Here is a 17,412-nt window from a genome sequence, read left to right on the forward strand (position 1 = left end):
CTTTCACTATTTCCAATGGGTTGCTAAGGCTATTGTGGATTTTGACTGATTGTGTTCTATGGGTTACATAAGAAGCAATTAGATTCAAAGCATTATATCTCTGATTCCGATACATGGCAACTTATTGAGTAATTTATGATGATTCACGCTATCAAAGGCTTTTTTTATATCAAGAAATGTTGCAATGGTTTTTTTAGATTTATCAATATTTTCAGCGATAAATTTAGTAAATATTAGTAGAGCAGTTTCTGTGTTTTTATTTGGAAGTAATCCAAACTGATTGTTAGAAAAGAAACTGAATTGTGACAAGAAAGAAAAAATTCTATTTTTGATAATTGTTTCAAATATTTTTGAGATAAAGAGTAAAACTGAGATTGGTCTGAAGGTGTTAAAATCAGTGGAATCTCCAGATTTATAAATGGGTGTAACGATAGCTGATTTTAAAGACCTCGGGAATTTACCACTAGCCATACGTATATTTAATAAATCTGAGAGAGTATGCAAAATATTATATGGTAGAATTTTCAAGACCTTGGTATTGATTGTTTCTGCAAAGGATCCAGAAGTGGGTATTAAGTACCACAATACAAGATCTACTTGCTTATTTGCCGTCAAATCATACAATACTAATATTAGTAATTACTGTGCTGTAAACAGATTCTCCGAATTTTATAATGAGCTTCCTCGACATCTGGATATTTTTCATTCGTCTGTTACCGACTTTAGAAGATTTTTTGATGTGATTGCGTTGTATATATCTTTGTGTAGAATTTTTGTATTTTGCGTAGTTTTTGTTACTTTTTATTTGTCTTGTGTACTTTATCATGTATATAGTTGTGTATTTTCTATTCTGTGCTAATTTTTATTTTTACTACAAGCTGTAATTGGGTTTTAAACCTGTAGCTTTGTATTTTAAATAAATAAATAAAAAGACCCATAGAATTTTTTTTTTCATGGTGATATCGGTCAAAAAACCATTCGAAATTGTGCATTTTCATGTTGCACTTTTTTTTTTTCATTTTGGCAATTTCGTTGGTGTCTACGAGAGAGACACAGCTCACAAAGCACGTTTCTTACACTTTTTATGGGAATATTTCCAAAAAAAGCCAATAGAACTTTTTCATGGTAATATTCGTGTTCAGTGGGTCAAAATCATATATTTTCATATCTGACGCATTTTCATTGTTGTCCACGGATGCCGCTCGTACAACAGTTTTTTCACACTTTATACGGTAATGTGTCAAAAAAAAGAGCCAACAAAACTTTTTCATGGTGGACCTAATTTGCGTTAATCATTCAAATATTTATGCTTTTTTGCTGTCGTATTCGTGTCGAAATCGTTCGGAATTGTATATCTTGATGGCGGCCGCAGTTTCATTGTTTTGTCCAGTGTTATTAATCAAAATTACTATTGAAACAACTATTCAGATCAATTTAAAAAACAGACAAAAAGACCAACTTAAGTACATCTTTCAAAGAGTTTGAATAATGCTTTCTTGTTTTCATTTTTTGATGATGAAAGCATTGTAGGTTGCAATAACAACCGAAACAGTATCGATAGTTTAATGATGTGAAAAATATCATTTCCATGACTTCGATGCGGATGTATACGGGGGCATTTTCCCACACAAATGGGAAATTTGGAATCGCAACCGCACGGTGAAATACAGTTGGGGATAGAAGGAAAAAAGGAACAGAAATATTCAAGAAAGGGCTTGGCTTTGTGCGTAAATGTCCCGAAATCCCACTTGTGCAGAAATGCCCCTAGCGGATCTGTCACCAAACCTTTCACGTGATCGCCTAAAATTCGTCATTTTCCACAAAAAAAAATGTAGTCTTGAAAACTACGAGAAACAACAAAATCGAAACGAAAGAATACCAAGAAGGTTGTTTTAGTACATAAAAATCATTATAATAATGCCATGAAGTGAAAATCTGATTTTTGGGGCTGAATTGGCAATACTTGTGCTAGAGCAGTGTCTCTCAACCGCCGGGCCTTAGCATCAGTCAAACCGGGCCGTGAGTGATTCATCGTTTAATTTTTTCCCATTCATTTCCCATTAGTCGTGCTTATAACCGGGCCTTCCAATCGAAAAAAAAATAATTCAACTGGGCAGCGAGCTTTCAAAGGGGTTGAGAATCACTGTGCTAGAATATTTGTCAAAAGCATGGCCGTCTTATTAAAGCATGCGCCCTACTGGGTATCACCTGAAGGCTACAGGTGCATATTGGGACCTAGTATATTAGTGATTTTCGCCAAAAAATATTTTCCTAAAATAGTCCGCCGGCCGCGGTGAAAACTCAGAAGGCGATGCGTTGAAGAGCTCTGTGCTAAGTCTTTCAAGAACCGACACAATGACATTTTATTTCTTTAGTTTAAAATTTAAAAATTATTTTAAGTTGGATATAATTAAAGATTTTTTTACAAGTATCACAGACACTTAGCTCCAAAATACAACATAGTGGCAGGGCCGTCTTAAGAGCATCATGGGCTCGCGGTCCAAGTGGTCTTTCTGAGGCCCTACCTGGTAAATTCTAAAAAATTTCAATTGGATCTAATTTTTGTGAGGTCCCCTCTTCTTTTGAGGGCCCCGGGCCGTGCCCGGATGCGCCCATGCGTTAAGATAGCACTGAATAGTGAAAACAGGAGAAATATGTACAAAAAATAATGAAAAATATTGGATCTTTTACGAGATTACCACTGGGCATTTTTAATGGGTTCATAAAATTCTCGGCAACCGCGTATGACAATTACAGTGTTTTATAATTCCTCTTTTTCCCTGTGAAAGACGGATAAAAAAAAGCGATCAATGACAATGAATTTTTTTTGGTCTAGGGCAGCGGTTCTCAACCGATGCTCCGCGGAGCCCTTGGGGCTCCGTGTTCACTTCCCAGGGGCTCCGCGGCCACTCGAGGATAATAAAATAAATTTGATGAACAAACAAAAAAAAAAGTGGCATAAAGGGTGTACCGCCATATAATTAATATACTAAAAAGGGCTCCGCGAGTCGGTAAAGGTTGAGAACCGCTGGGGTCTAGGGAAAAAACATAAGAAAAAATTTTGTTAGAGGGCACTGCACTGAAGGAAATCGCTGAATTATGTTCCTGAACCTTTCTTCAATCTCTTCTGTGTCCGAAACGTTCGTAAAGCTTCGTCCGGTGATTCATGGATTAGGAGAAACAACTTAACCTACAGTGCTTTATCCACCAATGCCAATATCACAATGGAAACTTGATGTAATTGCGGTACTTGTACCTCGTACACATTTCTCTACGGATTTTCTAACGAATCGGTACATGCCGGAATGTGTGTTCTGAGTGTATGTGTGGCCTTAACGTATTTATATTGTCTGGTTGAGCTTGTTTCGTGTTCTTTTGCTACCATCTTTCTTCCATTTTCTGAAGAAAAGATGATGTTTGAATTTTAATGTTACACAGTCGACGCTTGTTATAACGACCAAACGTTATAGCGACTATTCCATTACGTCGATCGGCAGGATAAGTCCGAAATGTTTTCGTATAATGACCATCATACATGTTTCCCTTCCGATATATCGACCCTCCCAATATAACGTCTGCTTTCGACGGGACGGGGATGACGGTATATCGAGCGTCGACTCTATGAGTATCGTGTACCTGCTCTCCGCGGAGAGACTTTTCCGAATGGGAGACCGACTCGCATTCGCTCCTCGAAGCTAGAAAACCACAGAAAATCAACCTAAGTGCTAGTATCAGAAAAATTTTTAAATGAGCTTTTAATCGTACACCCGGCACTTCATAGGACACCGATCTACATATTTTCAGTGGTTCACTTCCGTGCAGCGTTCTCTACCGACAAAACATTGAACTAATTTTTTTTCTGCACCAAAAAAGAAATCCCCTTCAAGAGAATCAGTGTTTTCTCAAACCGCATCTAAATATACCAATTCCTTCAATTCTCGTGAATTTTTAAACTATTTACGAATTTATGGGACACCCTGTATAACCCTCAGTGGGCCTGCAGTCTTAATCAAGCCATTTATTTTCAATTAATTATCCTTTTTTCACAAACAGTTCACATTTCACTAACTAAAAGTTTTGAGCTCCATGCGTCAAAGAACGCCATGGCGAGCCTTTCAAGAACAGACACAAAGAGGAAAAACCTTTACTTCATTGTAAAACTATAGTCGTATCCCGTTATAACGAACTCCAAGGGGACCAGAGAAATCACTTCGTAATAACGAAATTTCGTTATGAATGAATTCCAGATTTTTACATTGTTCCTATGTAAACTTATCTGGGAGATTAGAAAAGTTTTAAAACGAGATTTTCGCTACAACGGTATTCGTTAAAACGGGAATCGACCGTATTTTAGTTGGGTGTCAACTGAAGATGACTACAAGTATCGCAGACACTTGTTTCCAAAATAGAACGTAGTGAAAACAGCAAAACTATGCACAAGAATAGTGAGAAAGTATTAAATCTTACGAGATTGCCATTGGACACTTTCAATTAGCCCATAAAATTCTCATTAAAAGAGTGACACATACCCACGTTTATTCTTGGTCGAGGAAAAAAAAAAGTTCAAGTTTTGTCCATAGAGGGCGATGAACGGAAGGAAAAATCACGGAATCCTGGACAATCCATTCTTCTGCGTCCGAAACGTTCCTAAAGTTTCAGCCGTCAAACCGAAAGATACCCAGCCCACATCGCCATATGGCAATATCGGCTCATTGTCCTCACAATGAGTCCAAAAGTTTCAGCCGGCGATTCGTGGCTGAGGTGAAACAGCTTCACGGATAGTGCTTTATCCAGTAATGTCAATATCATAATGAAAAACTGATGCAAGCACCAGTAACAGGAATATTCAAAAATGATCTGTTAATCGTACACCCTGACTTTATGGGACACTGATTCGCATATTTCCAGTGATTTGCTTCCGTGCAGCGCTCTCTACCGACAAGACCTTGAACTTTTTTTTTTTTTTTTCATGTACCCCAAAAAAAAATCCCCTTCATGAAACTTCTTACGAATTTATGGGACTTATTCTTCCCTGTATAAGTGTATAACCCTCAGTAGGCCTGCAGCCACAATCAAACTACTAATTTTTAATTAATCCGCGTCTTTTAGTATATTTATAGTATTTTATAAAAATATAGTTTGTGGTCCAACGGCACACAGTTCCGAGCGCCATGCGTTCAAGAACGCTAATTCTAAACTTTTCAAGAACTGACACACACATACACACACAAAGTAATATTTTCTTTAGTTTAAAATTATTTTTAGTTAGTTATAATTGAAGACGCGACTATAAGAGTATCGCATACTCTTGGCTCCAAATTACAACTTAGCGAAAACAGCAAAAACGTGTACAAAAATAGTGGGAAAAGTATTAGATCTTTCGAGATTACCTTTGGACACTTTTTAATGGGCTCATAAAATTCTCGGCAGGTGCGTGTGACACTTACGATATTTTATAATTCCTCTCTTTCCTGGTGAAAAGATGGTTTAAAAGAGCGATTCCATGTCCCACGCATTAATGATTCATGACCGCCCCCATTCATGACACGCTGATTTACATCCCCCCAAAAGTTTCTGCTTCGCATCTCTCAGACATGTTATTCTCACTTTTTTTTCTTTTTGCACGGACTCTAAGAAACAAGCTGAAAACGCATCTCTGAAGTTCCTGATTAATAACGCCACGAACTCCCACTCACTCGGAAAATGCACACGCCAGCCAGGTTCGGGAGAGAATTTCAGATTCGTTTTAATCTTTTAAAGTAGTATTAATCACTTGTTATACGTCTTTGAATTAGCGTTGTTTTAAATCATCAACCTTTAACACGTTGCGCGGAAATGCATAAAATCCACCGGCGGTGATGAATACGAACAGTTAAAACATTCCAGAATGAATTTCGCTCGATTTTTGGGAGTGTTGCCATTTCACAGGGTGCCCCATAAATTCGTAAATGCGGTTCGTTAAAGCAAATAAAAACTTACGATATGGAAATTGGAATTTTTACAACAAACATTCAAAGCTTTGTGTGAATATGCGTGATGTTTTCACGAAAACCCGTAAAAGAATTGCACAAAAAGCAAGTAAAATTATTATGTTAAATTTAAAGACCATTTACAGCTTTTCTCGATATTCAGGGTGATTCTAAACTCATGGGACAAGTTTTAAGAGGTGGCATGACTCCTAAACAAGCATTCGGTGGCATAGAATGTGTGGTCGAATCGCAATGGCAAAGGCGGTAGAGGGTGTTTTCAGAGTACTCGACAGCACTTCCCAAAAAGCACATATTATATTTTTCTGACGAATTCGCTGCAACAAATGCTATCAACCATTCGAGGTTGTAGGGATGCCGTAATGAGGTAGGTCTCATTCATTCATTACAATTCACCCATAGTTAGAAAAACTGATGGCAGATGGCAGCACTACACACAACAAGTATCACACGGAAGCAAACTTCACCGAAGGTTCACTACACGTACACGCATATCCCCACATGTACCAATTCGTTAGAAGTTCCGCAGACTTGTGTATGTCTGGTAGTTTAGTAGCTTCTTTCAACTGACCACATTCACAGTTCCTCGACTGGAAGACTTTCACAAGGAAATCTATAGAAAGTACCATACAGTATAAAAAGTATCGTAATTCATAATAGCAGGCTCCTACTTTTCCTACTTTTTGGTAAAATGTCCTATTTTTGTCGTACTTTCTAGGTTTTGTCCGACTTTTTCTATTTTTTTACCAAATCTTATCAACAAAATTTCTGTAATTTATCTTAATTCAGGAGGAAATCATCAATATAATTCAAAATAATACAAATGAAGTAAATTGCAATTCAGGATTTTGCCGAAGCAGAAATTGTATCGTTTTTAAGGTTATTTGGGGAGGTGGGGGCGTATGTGGACCATTTAGTTCATTAATTTTTCATTTTCTTAGTTTGAGGGTTCAACAAGTAGAGTAATCATTAAAAAGTTCTGTATCCGGATGGAAAAAAATAATTTTGTATTTACTACTTCATGGTCTTGCACAGTAACTAACACCATTTAAAATTATCAAATCAAATTCATTCATTTTCAGTCACACACACACACACACACATACTTCTTCTGCAGTGGCGGATTACCGCACAGGCGCATGAGGCGCGCGCCTGGGGCCTCGGCAGAGCGGGGGGCCTCCAAATAGTTGTGTGCTTCATCCTACATATGAATTTACATGCGCATCAACAAATCTCTTGAACTAAGTACAGTATCTGCTCTCCCTTTTTTTTTTTTAACCGTAATTTTTTTTTTTTAATGTATACTGTACCTATAACAATTTACAAGACGCAGCTCTCAAGGGCCAGTTCTTCCCCGACAAAGAAAGAAGAGACATTGTAAAGCGATCATTCAGGGAGGGTCATTTTCAAACAGTATTTCCCTAAGCGCACAAGCAGGAGGAGGGGTGAGAACAGCAGGTCCTAATGTCTGTCCGAAATGAAAATTGGAGTGAAGGCATAAACAGATGTCTCATTCCACAGTATTAAATGCTTTTATGCTTATGGGCGCCAATAATACGACAGCTTTGGTGTAAGCTTTTGTATACAGTATAATGGATGACAAGATGGCTATCGGCAAGCGGCGACATCGACAGGAAGAGACACTCGTACTAATTAAAATGAATGTAGTAGAGCTCTAAGTTATTGTGATTTTGTCTCCCACTTGTTTGAATGAAATACTATAAGCTGGTTCAAACAACATATACATTTGCAATCTATGACTGGAACCATACGACCATATGACAAAAAAAAAGTGGGGTTTGAAATGAATGCTGAATGACATGCATTCTGAATCACGTGATTTTTCTGTTTCTCTTTTAACACTCCCTCCCCGGCTGAAAAAAATCAAGGGGGTTTCTTTTCCTTCTTTCTAAAAAAAAGAGCTACATTTTTTGATTCGTCAAGGAGGCTTGGGTAGACAACATCTTTGTGTCAGACCGAAAAGTGTTTATTGCTAATGTAATTGTAATGTGTGTTATTGTAATGAAAAAAATTTCATGCCGATCCTCAAGATTTCCTTTAGGATTTAGATTGCAGAATCTCCAAAAATAACGGTAAGCAAAACTAAAAATATATAAATTATCTGATAAATTTTTATTTGAGCATTTCAATTCAACTACAGTAGTCTCTCGAGAATTCGATCGTGCTCTAATCCAGCACGTCCAGTAGTCCAGGATATTTAGGTGGTGTGGTGTCACTTTTCTCCTGATGCCCTAACCCCTTAACACGTTCTAATATTTCTTAATTGCTGATCAAGTCCTGACTATGTCTTTGCACGAAATTTCATATATTATTTCAATGGGTTTCTTCAAAGTTAATCCAGCAATTTCGGTAAAATCTGGCACACCGTGGATACGGCATACGTACCGGATTAGCGAGAGTCTACTGCAGGGGTCTTCAACCTTTGAGGCATAGCAGGCCATATTGAAACATTTTATAAAGTACGCGGGCCACAATGTTATACTGTGGCATTTTTCGTTATTAAACGAAACGGGGGGGGGGGGCATAATATAGAAGATTTTTATTCACTCTGAATACAAATAATACAAAGGAAAAGGCCACAACAGGCAGAGTGCCCAACGAGGTGGCTGAAAGAGAAAATAATAATAATATAATAATAGTAAAAATAAAATAGAATAAACAAATAAAAAATAATAATTTCTAAAAAAAATTTTTTAAATAATTTCTTTCATTGACAATAATTTTAATTCATTCTGAAATAATTTCTTTCATTAAATTTAATTCATTCTGAACTAATTTCTTCCATTAAAAATATAATTCTTATATTTACTCTGATATAATTTCTTCCCTCTATTCCCTCTATTGAAGAAATGTTTTTCTATTAAATATTATCAGTATCTTTATATCAAATCAAATATATTATACAAGATATACGGAAGACTGGATGTTGTGAAGATATTTATTATTTGAGATGTTAATTTTTTAAGGAAGGAAAAAACTCATCTCTGCCTCTACCGGGAGTCGAACCCGGGTCCCTACGACTCCCGGTAGAGGCAGAGATGAGTTTTTTCCTTCCTTAAAAAATTAACATCTCAAATAATAAATATCTTCACAACATCCAGTCTTCCGTATATCTTGTATTAACAAGTGGAGAGCGACATTCATGTCATGAATATATTATATTTGAGATATTATCAAATCTTTATTAATCAGTAATATTAAATTACTAAAACTATGACGGATCTCCATTTTTGCCGTGTGGCTGAAGGCACCAGGACGGACATCTTAGATTACTAAAAATATGATGCAGAATTTTACTGTGATTTTTTTTTTAATGGGAGTGTGATTATTTTTCATCTAGTACCAGAGAATATCATTATATTTCCTTATCTTATTTTTGTGTTCATGGTTTTGGTGATGCAAAAATAAAAAAAAAGTTATGATTTTCATAATATTGTTCATTTTAGTGAACCATCTCGTTCTTATTAGGGCCAAAAGGGTGCAGTGGTGGATAAACGCAAATTTGTGGGTGGGGGCGGTGGTTGTGACCATGTGTTCAATTTTTCAGGACGGTTCTGATTTTTTTTGGAAAAAATTCTGAATTTTCCCCCTTTTTTAAGCAAATTTATTTTCTTGGTTTGTTACTCAGTCAAAAACGTAGAAAACATTTTTTTTTTCCATTTAATTTTTCTGCTCTCGGGGGGGAAGGGGGGGGGTTGACAGCCCCTACCTTTAATCCGCCCGTGATAGGGGGGGCCTCCAGATCAGGTTGCGCCTGGGGCCTCCCAAAATCATGATCCGCCACTGGTCTTCTGTGTTTTTAGGACACGCAGAGGCATAAACAATGTTTGCAATGCTCAGCAAAGAGCTAGAAATGAAAGTGCTTCATTTGTCAAAAAACGATTACACCGGCATTGAACAGTAAAATGTAAACAAATTCCATTAAAAAAAGGATGGAAAAGGATGTTTCACCTTTACTTATTTACATTGGACCCTGTAATTTACTCATTTCGCATTGGGCTTTTGAAAGTGGTCTCAAAAAAGCGTCATCACTTATCCTCTCTGTTCCAGAGGTACACATACGTAAACCTACATTTTTAACGGTTTTTAATGGTTTTTAAATGGCTTTAATGATTCTTTTTTCAAGTTAAGACTTAAAGTATACGTAAGGGTACCGACTCAAATGGTAATAGTATAGATATCGACCCAAATCAATAAATTAATTTTTTTCCAATTTTTTTTTAAAGGTATTTTGACATATAATAAGCACAAATCAATCGGAAAAAAAACTGTTTAATGATTAGTTTTGTCTCAGGATTGAAAGGGTCGAACGCCTTCATAATTAGCTGTGCATTGCCGAAGAGAGTTGACAGACCGCACTGTGGAAGACTCCTGAAAAAGAATGTAATTTATATTGTGAGAAAATGCCGAAAAGAATTACCTGCCGTTGCTAGTACTGCTCTGTTTTGGCCAAAAAATGTTTTTGTAACCAAGTCATTTCTGTCATTTTGCTTTAGCTCGAGTCAATCTTATTGGATACTGAAATAGTGCTACGAATTTTTTTAATTTAAATTTTTAAAAAATAAAAAAAAATATTTTGGAGGGATTTTTTTTTCATTATGTTATGATTGTGTTGTCTAGGTGGGAGGTACCTTCTCCCGTACTACTTTTTACTGTTATTTTTAAGTACTTAATGAAATTTTTTGAGTGGGAGCTTTGTAATGTATATTATATTCTTCATTCTAACTCTTTCCAATTTCCGAAACAAAAAATTACTTCGAAGGGGGAAAGTTTTTCTGTTTTAGAGCAATTGAAAAAAAAAAATCACAATTTAACATTTTGAACTCAGTTATGTGGGAAAATAAACGGGATTGTCCCGTTTCCTTACCCTTCGTTCTACCAAACGAGACACATAGATAGATAAATAGAACCGCTCACGACCCCAGACTAATGCAAAGCACCTTACTTCTGTTACCTCAAAAGAGGCAGAGTTGTGTCCGAAAAATTGGCAAAGATTTATAGTGGTGGCTCCCCTTGCCCCGTGCTCGCAAGTATCGAAACACTTGCGTCGTTCTCCCCATGAAGACAGCCATCAACGTGCAACACATTTGATTGAAATCGGCAGCTGAACCAATTGACTAGGGAGAAAAATTGCACGTGCGCCCAGTGGCACATAATGGCCGGACACCGCAGCCAGGGATTTCGAAAGAAGTGTGGGAAAGACTTGTGGGCAAGAAAGAAGAAGAAGCTGGCATGTTGAAGTGGGAGAGATTTGAGAATGGTCTAAATACACAATGGCGCCTCCACTGTGACGGACGGGAAACGAAGAAACAAAGCTTCCGTCCACAGTGCTGGGCAGTTTTGTTTCCCTTTCCTTTTACAAAATATGCAATATACACACACAGAGCCTGCACTGCGACGGGAATAATCAGACAGAGCCTCCGTTGACAGTGCTGGACATTCACATTTGAATTACACGCATGCATTATTTACATTGCAAAAATTTCCCTTTTTATACTATTGGGAATGCACATAAACATTACTATGAAGGTAATATTGGGTACAAATATCATCATGGGCTCATACAAATAAACGAGACAGATTGTCACGGTACTTACAGCCAGGATTTTTTTTTGGATACAGTTATCAATCGGTGATTGTTATCAGAATCCTCAAGTTCTGACGCGATCACATAAAGCGGCTCGCAATGTATTAGATTTTGTACGATTCAATTCGGGATTGGTTCTCAAAGATTTCGAAATCACGAGCGCTGCCTGTAATCCCATCTCAAGATGGTTTCTTCCTTTTTTTACCGAACTTTTCTTACGTTTCCCCCAAAATGTCAAGAATTCAGAGGATCGCCAAAACAAGAGCACCAAAGTTAGTGCACGAAATCATGATTTTTATGCGAACCATAAAACTCAGTTTCTTCATCTCTACCGGAACACGTATTTTTTATGAGAGTAAAATCACGAGGACAAAAGAAAGTTTTCCATTGATCTTCTATTTTTTTTTCCATTGCTTTCTTCAGGCTCCTGTCCAACAAGGGGAAAGAAAAAACTGTAGAAAAGTAGTTCGACTTCTCTAAAAGCTTAAAATAAGAAGAACGGGATGGAATGCTGTTTACTTTTCTTTTTTTGTGCCCATTGATTCCATTCACTTTCTTACGAGTTGTCTTTTCTTTCGAAGTTTCCGGCTATTCCTTTTTCTCCTCGAGATCTCTCTATTTCTTTCCATAGCTGCGTTTCTCAGCCACACATAGAAATGTCAACTTGTCTGGAGAATTTAGAAGATGCAGTCTTTTATATGGCTTCTTGCTCTTTGCTGTTATCTTACTTTATATTGGTATTGATCAGATGGGAATACTCTGGGATCTCATGGTCGGTCTGGGTTAGGGTGGCCAGATAAGGTACCGGGGAAACCGAAACAAATCCCAGAATTCCTAATTATAAACCGGGACAAAACACGGAATCCATTGATAAAAACCGGGACATTCTTAGAAACCTTTTTTCGAAGAGAACATTACAGTATAAAATTGAGAATTTATAATGTATTACGAAATCATTATCACGTTGCTTCTCTACACAAATGTTCGAAAATGAGTAAACATCAGGATAGCGCTATGAATGTCGGATGTCCCGTGTATACGGGATTGAAAGGCGCACACCTTGAAGAAGGGGTTTATTGCATTCAAAACTTTTAATTAGTTGCACAAACAGACCCTTTATTTTCGCGATCATTTTTCTAATTTCCAGATATTTCATGAATTTATGGCATTTATGCAGATTTTTTGAGATTTTTTGCTTTCATTAAAAATATTAGTGTCCTCTATTGACTCTACAGGGAACAAAAATAAGGTGAAGTAATTAAATGTATGTGCTGAAGGCAACTTTGACACTTAAGTCTAAATTGGTTTTTATAAGTCTTAACTGACAATATATTTGTCATGACTTTCAAATGCTTTATTTAATAAAAAGTATTATGTACATGGTGGTTAATATACATTTAAAGTTGTCGTGTGAATCATAATATTCGCTTTCTTCAGTCTCTTCTGCGTCAAAAACGTTCGTAAATCCTAAGCTGGCTTCGTAGCTAACGTTAAACAACTTAACGAATAGTGCTTTATAAACCAATGTAAAAATCCCAATGAAAACCTTATGTAAGGGCCAGTATCACGAAAATTCAGAAATGAGCTGTTAATCGTACACCCTGCATTTTATTGGATTCTGATTTGCATATTTCTACAGATTTGCTTTCGTAAATTTGTCAATTACGGGAAAAAAAAAATTGCCAAAGGCAAGTAAATTTGGCACTTTTAACCTAAAGAAATTGTCAAAGGCAAGTGAATAGCCAATTACATTCAAAAAAAGTTTTCAAAGGCGAGTAAAGTTGCCAATAACAGCCAAAACACTTTGACAGATGTCAAAGGTGTTAATTTATAAGTCCTAAGAATAATCTAAATTCTTGATTTTTTTTTTTTCAAACTCATGTGGAGCGTCTTTGAAAATAAAGGGGAAAAACGGGACATTTTATGAAAAGGGTGGGACAACCAAAATCACGTGAAGGTGCAGTAAAATACGGGTCATATGGTCACCCTATACATACAAATTTCTGGGCCTCTAAAGGGAAAATTACCGCATATCTAGCCCGTGGACTGAAAAAGTTGTGCACCCCTGCTTCTTTATGACAAATTTCTGCAATTAAACAGAAAGCCAGCGGAAGTTTTCCCATGTTACCCACGAAGTAAATTGTGTGTGTGTGTGAGCAATTATCGGCACAAAATCATATTTTGTTAGTGATTTTACGCATCAATAATGCGACTGGAAATGAATGACATAACAATCGCTCATCATTACCAAAATTGCGTTGATTCCAAGGTAATCACGTCCACCTTTCGCTCATGTTTTCATTGCCTTTCTTGGAAAAATGCGTCTCTTTGCGTGATAGAAACACGTGGAGGAAGCGAAAGAAAGAAGAGAAAAAGAGCAAATCATGTTCAGTAAAGTGCTCGGTTCAAAACTATGACAAACAAGCTTATGTTAACAAGCAAACTGGGCGCGGCTTGTGTGAGCTTTCATTTTTTTCTGCTTTCTTTCGTTCGGTAAATCGCACTTTGAATATTAAACAACGATGTACTCTTCCATTGGTTGAGTAAATTCACTTCTTTGCCAAGTATTTAAAATGCATGATGACTGTATGCCGCCACGGCAAGGTCATAAAAAAAAAACACCCAGCCTTAGAATATTTACTACCTTTGGCTTTTTATTTCGCACGAACACGAATCTTCGCTCTCTCAATGGCAGGCCAGAGTCACTCTTTTATGGTTGTGACAGTTTCTTTGAACATAGATTGCTTGACGTTTATGAAATTATCCGAGCAAAACACTGGGAAGGAGAGTTTTCTCCAAAAACAAAACTCCACTAACAAGGAAAGGGTCCCAAGGTGACGTCATCAAATTTTTTTTTAAAAATTCTCACTGATTCAGGACATTTAAATAGCGCCGTAACTAGCCATTCCTGTGCTCTGTGCAATAATTTTAATTATTGCTTCTGGCCCATTCTGGTGGGCCCCCTTCAAGTGAGACCTGTGCTGGTGCATCTGTTGCACCTTCCTAGTTACGGCATTGCATTTAAATGTGATGATGATGATAGTGATAGGAACCGAGAGACACCCAGGCTCTGTCACACTCAGTGATATAAGCACATTGTCCCTGGGGACTCGGGTGCCTCCGGGGAAACCTAACCATTTATTGATCTTGAGAAAGATATATTACATACACGGGCAGGTGCCATTGCGCACCTCGCCAGTAAACAAGTATAAAATTTGTAATCGAAAAATGGTGATTCATGTAAATAAATCACAATTGTAAATCACAGGTTATAAATCACATAATAATCGTCATAATCGGGAATAGTTCTTGATAAAATGTGATCTGCTTCTCTTCAGGGATTTTCATTGGATCAGTAACTATCACATCAATGAAAGCTGTCAATCTACTGCTGGGTTGATCTAATCGCTGCACCGTGTAGTTTGATTTAGTCTAAAGACATTCGTCAGTAATTGCTGCCTGTATCCAGCTTTTCGATAAGCCAGCGTGGATCAAACTATTCTCGACTACTCAGGCTCCTCTTCTTCTTCCTCTTCTCTAAACAGATGTACGAGATCGCTGTCTGGGTGTACTTGACGTCGTAGTCTAGTGGATCTCCTAACTGGCATAGGTGGCTCTCTATCTGGTTCTGGCTCCGGGACTGTAGTTCTGATATCCTCAGGGTGCTGCTCTAGAAAGCGGACCAGTTTACGTATTTTACTTTTCGAATCTTCCCGCTTCAGGATGCACTCAAGCCAAGGTATTCGCAGATGTTCAGCTGGCTCTCTGAAGTGGAAAGCCGTTGTCTTGGGGCATAGAGTTGCGTAGTGAAGAGGCGTGCCTATGGCCAAACATGAGCATTTATCACTGGGGATTGATTTGAACCTATGAAGGTTAGCCGGAAATGGACCATGGCCCGTTACGAACATAATCATCTCACGTGACCATTTATGGTTCCGAGACATTACATGTCGCAGGATGCTATGAGTTGATCGACCGGGCTCTGTGTTGTCATCCCACCTCTGTTGCCATTTATTCATTAGATCCTTCCATAGGATTGCTTTGGCGTGTGATGCGGGAAGCAGCAGATCACCTGTAATGATTTCGCATTCGGTAGCTTCCTTCGCCGTGGTATCCACCAATTCATTACCCCATTGGCCTATATGTGCTTTTACCCAAGAGAGGCTTATTCTGGTGTGATTGCAGAGAAGCTTTCTTATTGCCCTAGCCATTTCATGACTAGACTGAGGATTAGAGACCGCCAGTATGCTGGAGCGACTGTCAGATCTAATTAGGGCAGCTTTTCGATGTAAATAAGCATCTAAGACTGCGTTGTAGATGGCGAAAAGCTCAGCCTGAAACACTGAGTTATCGTCCTTTAGCTTGACCGACCATCGGGCTATTACTTGTTTACCTTTAATCTTAACGTATGCTGCTCCAGTCCCTTTTTCCGACTTTGATCCATCCGTGTAGTATATAAGTATGGATGACTGAAGCAGCTCACCTTCGTTTTCTGGTTCGTCAAAACGTATTTGGCTGTTCCGCAGCACGACTGACGGGTGGGATGACCAACCCTTTATTTTTCGTTCATATGCCTGAGGATCCAATGTATTTTCCGTCGTTGAGACTGTCTTGCGGAGCTGGAGTAGGCGAGCCGACTTAGCTAGAAACTCCATTTTCAGGCTCAACGGAGGGAGGCCCAAGATAGTCTGGAGAGCATTTGTCGGGGTTGTACTATAAGCTCCTGAGGTGTACAACAGGTATCCTCTCTGAATTGAGTTCAGTCTGTTTGAAAGCTGTACCTGAGGCGATGCACACCAGATTGACGCACCGTAAGCCATAGTTCGCTCTGCCACCGTCAAATAGAGGATTCTGCGCATTTCTTGATTAATGCCCCACTTTGCTCCGCCCATAAGTCGCATCTTCTGCAGGGTAGCAGCAACTTTATCCTTCATTTTCTGGATATGGGACTCCCATTTGAGATCTTGGCTAATGGAAACTCCTAGATACTGTAATACCGTAGTTCTTTTTATTGTCTTGATGTCCCATCATCCAAATCGATGGGGGGCGCTTCTTTGAGATCCAGAGAAATCTCGTTTTGCTCGCCGACAGGCAAAGGCTATGGGATAATAACCAATTTGTGATGGATTGGAGCGCCTTTTCCGCTAGCTCTGCAGTTCCTTTGATCGTCTGGTGAAGCATTTAAATGTGCACAAAAATAAAATAAAAAATCCGGTGGAATTATTATCGGTCACTCAAAAAAAAAAAAAGAAGAAGAAAAGTAAATAATAATATTTTTGAACGCCAATAGAGGCCAAGAATGAATTTAAAAATACAGCAACCCTATAGTGACGTCATTGAAACAACACATGATTATAGGTACAGCGCAGGAAAAGAAAGATAAATAAAATTAGAGCTATAGTCTGTGTGGGAGAGAATGAAAATAAGTTTTTTTAGATATCGCCAAGAAGCGCGAGAGGGCACCAGTAGCCAATTGTTGTCACTGTTATCAATTTTATGCTGCTTTAATGGTGCACTCCACCGCTATTGTTTTTATTTTTTTATGTGTTATTGGGGGAGATGAATGTATGGAATGTTTTCCATAATTCTTTTGAGGACAACAAAGTAACTTAATTACTTTCCTTGAAAGTAAAAACTTTGAGGGAAGATAGAAAGAATCAAAAAATGAGCTATGTTTAATTAGTCATGGAAACGTCAGTGTTTCGAATGGGCAATTCGTTAAGACTGTTTTTCTGTTTCTTTTTTGGGACCGTTGATTGGACTTATTGGGACTCTCCAACCCAAACACCAGTTGCCTCTGTCATGAACTTCTTGGCA

At 37.9% G+C, this 17,412-nt stretch overlaps 1 protein-coding gene across 1 annotated transcript; it reads right to left on the bottom strand.

Moving 5' to 3' along the window:
- Nucleotides 1-15,313: 15,313 nt before the first annotated feature.
- Nucleotides 15,314-16,529, bottom strand: LOC149064809 (uncharacterized). The gene is made up of 2 exons (XM_089254630.1): nucleotides 15,543-16,529; nucleotides 15,314-15,415 (listed from the first exon to the last, which is right to left on the bottom strand). Exons 1-2 carry the CDS (start codon nucleotides 16,527-16,529, stop codon nucleotides 15,314-15,316), a joined length of 1,089 nt encoding a protein of 362 aa, XP_089110756.1.
- Between the last annotated feature and the right edge of the window lie 883 nt (nucleotides 16,530-17,412).

Source organism: Pholcus phalangioides, unplaced genomic scaffold (assembly GCF_987345545.1).
Source record: "Pholcus phalangioides strain wild (caught in Gottingen) unplaced genomic scaffold, Ppha-v1.0 ptg000042l_1, whole genome shotgun sequence".
In the NCBI taxonomy this organism is placed as follows: Eukaryota; Metazoa; Arthropoda; class Arachnida; order Araneae; family Pholcidae; genus Pholcus; species Pholcus phalangioides.

Coding starts and splice junctions, on each gene's coding strand:
- LOC149064809 (XM_089254630.1), bottom strand. CDS start 16,529: ATGAAGGATAAAGTTGCTGCTACCCTGCAGAAGATGCGACTTATGGGC. Junction 15,416..15,542: donor CTCATAGCATCCTGCGACAT/GTAATGTCTCGG, acceptor GTTTGGCCATAG/GCACGCCTCTTCACTACGCA.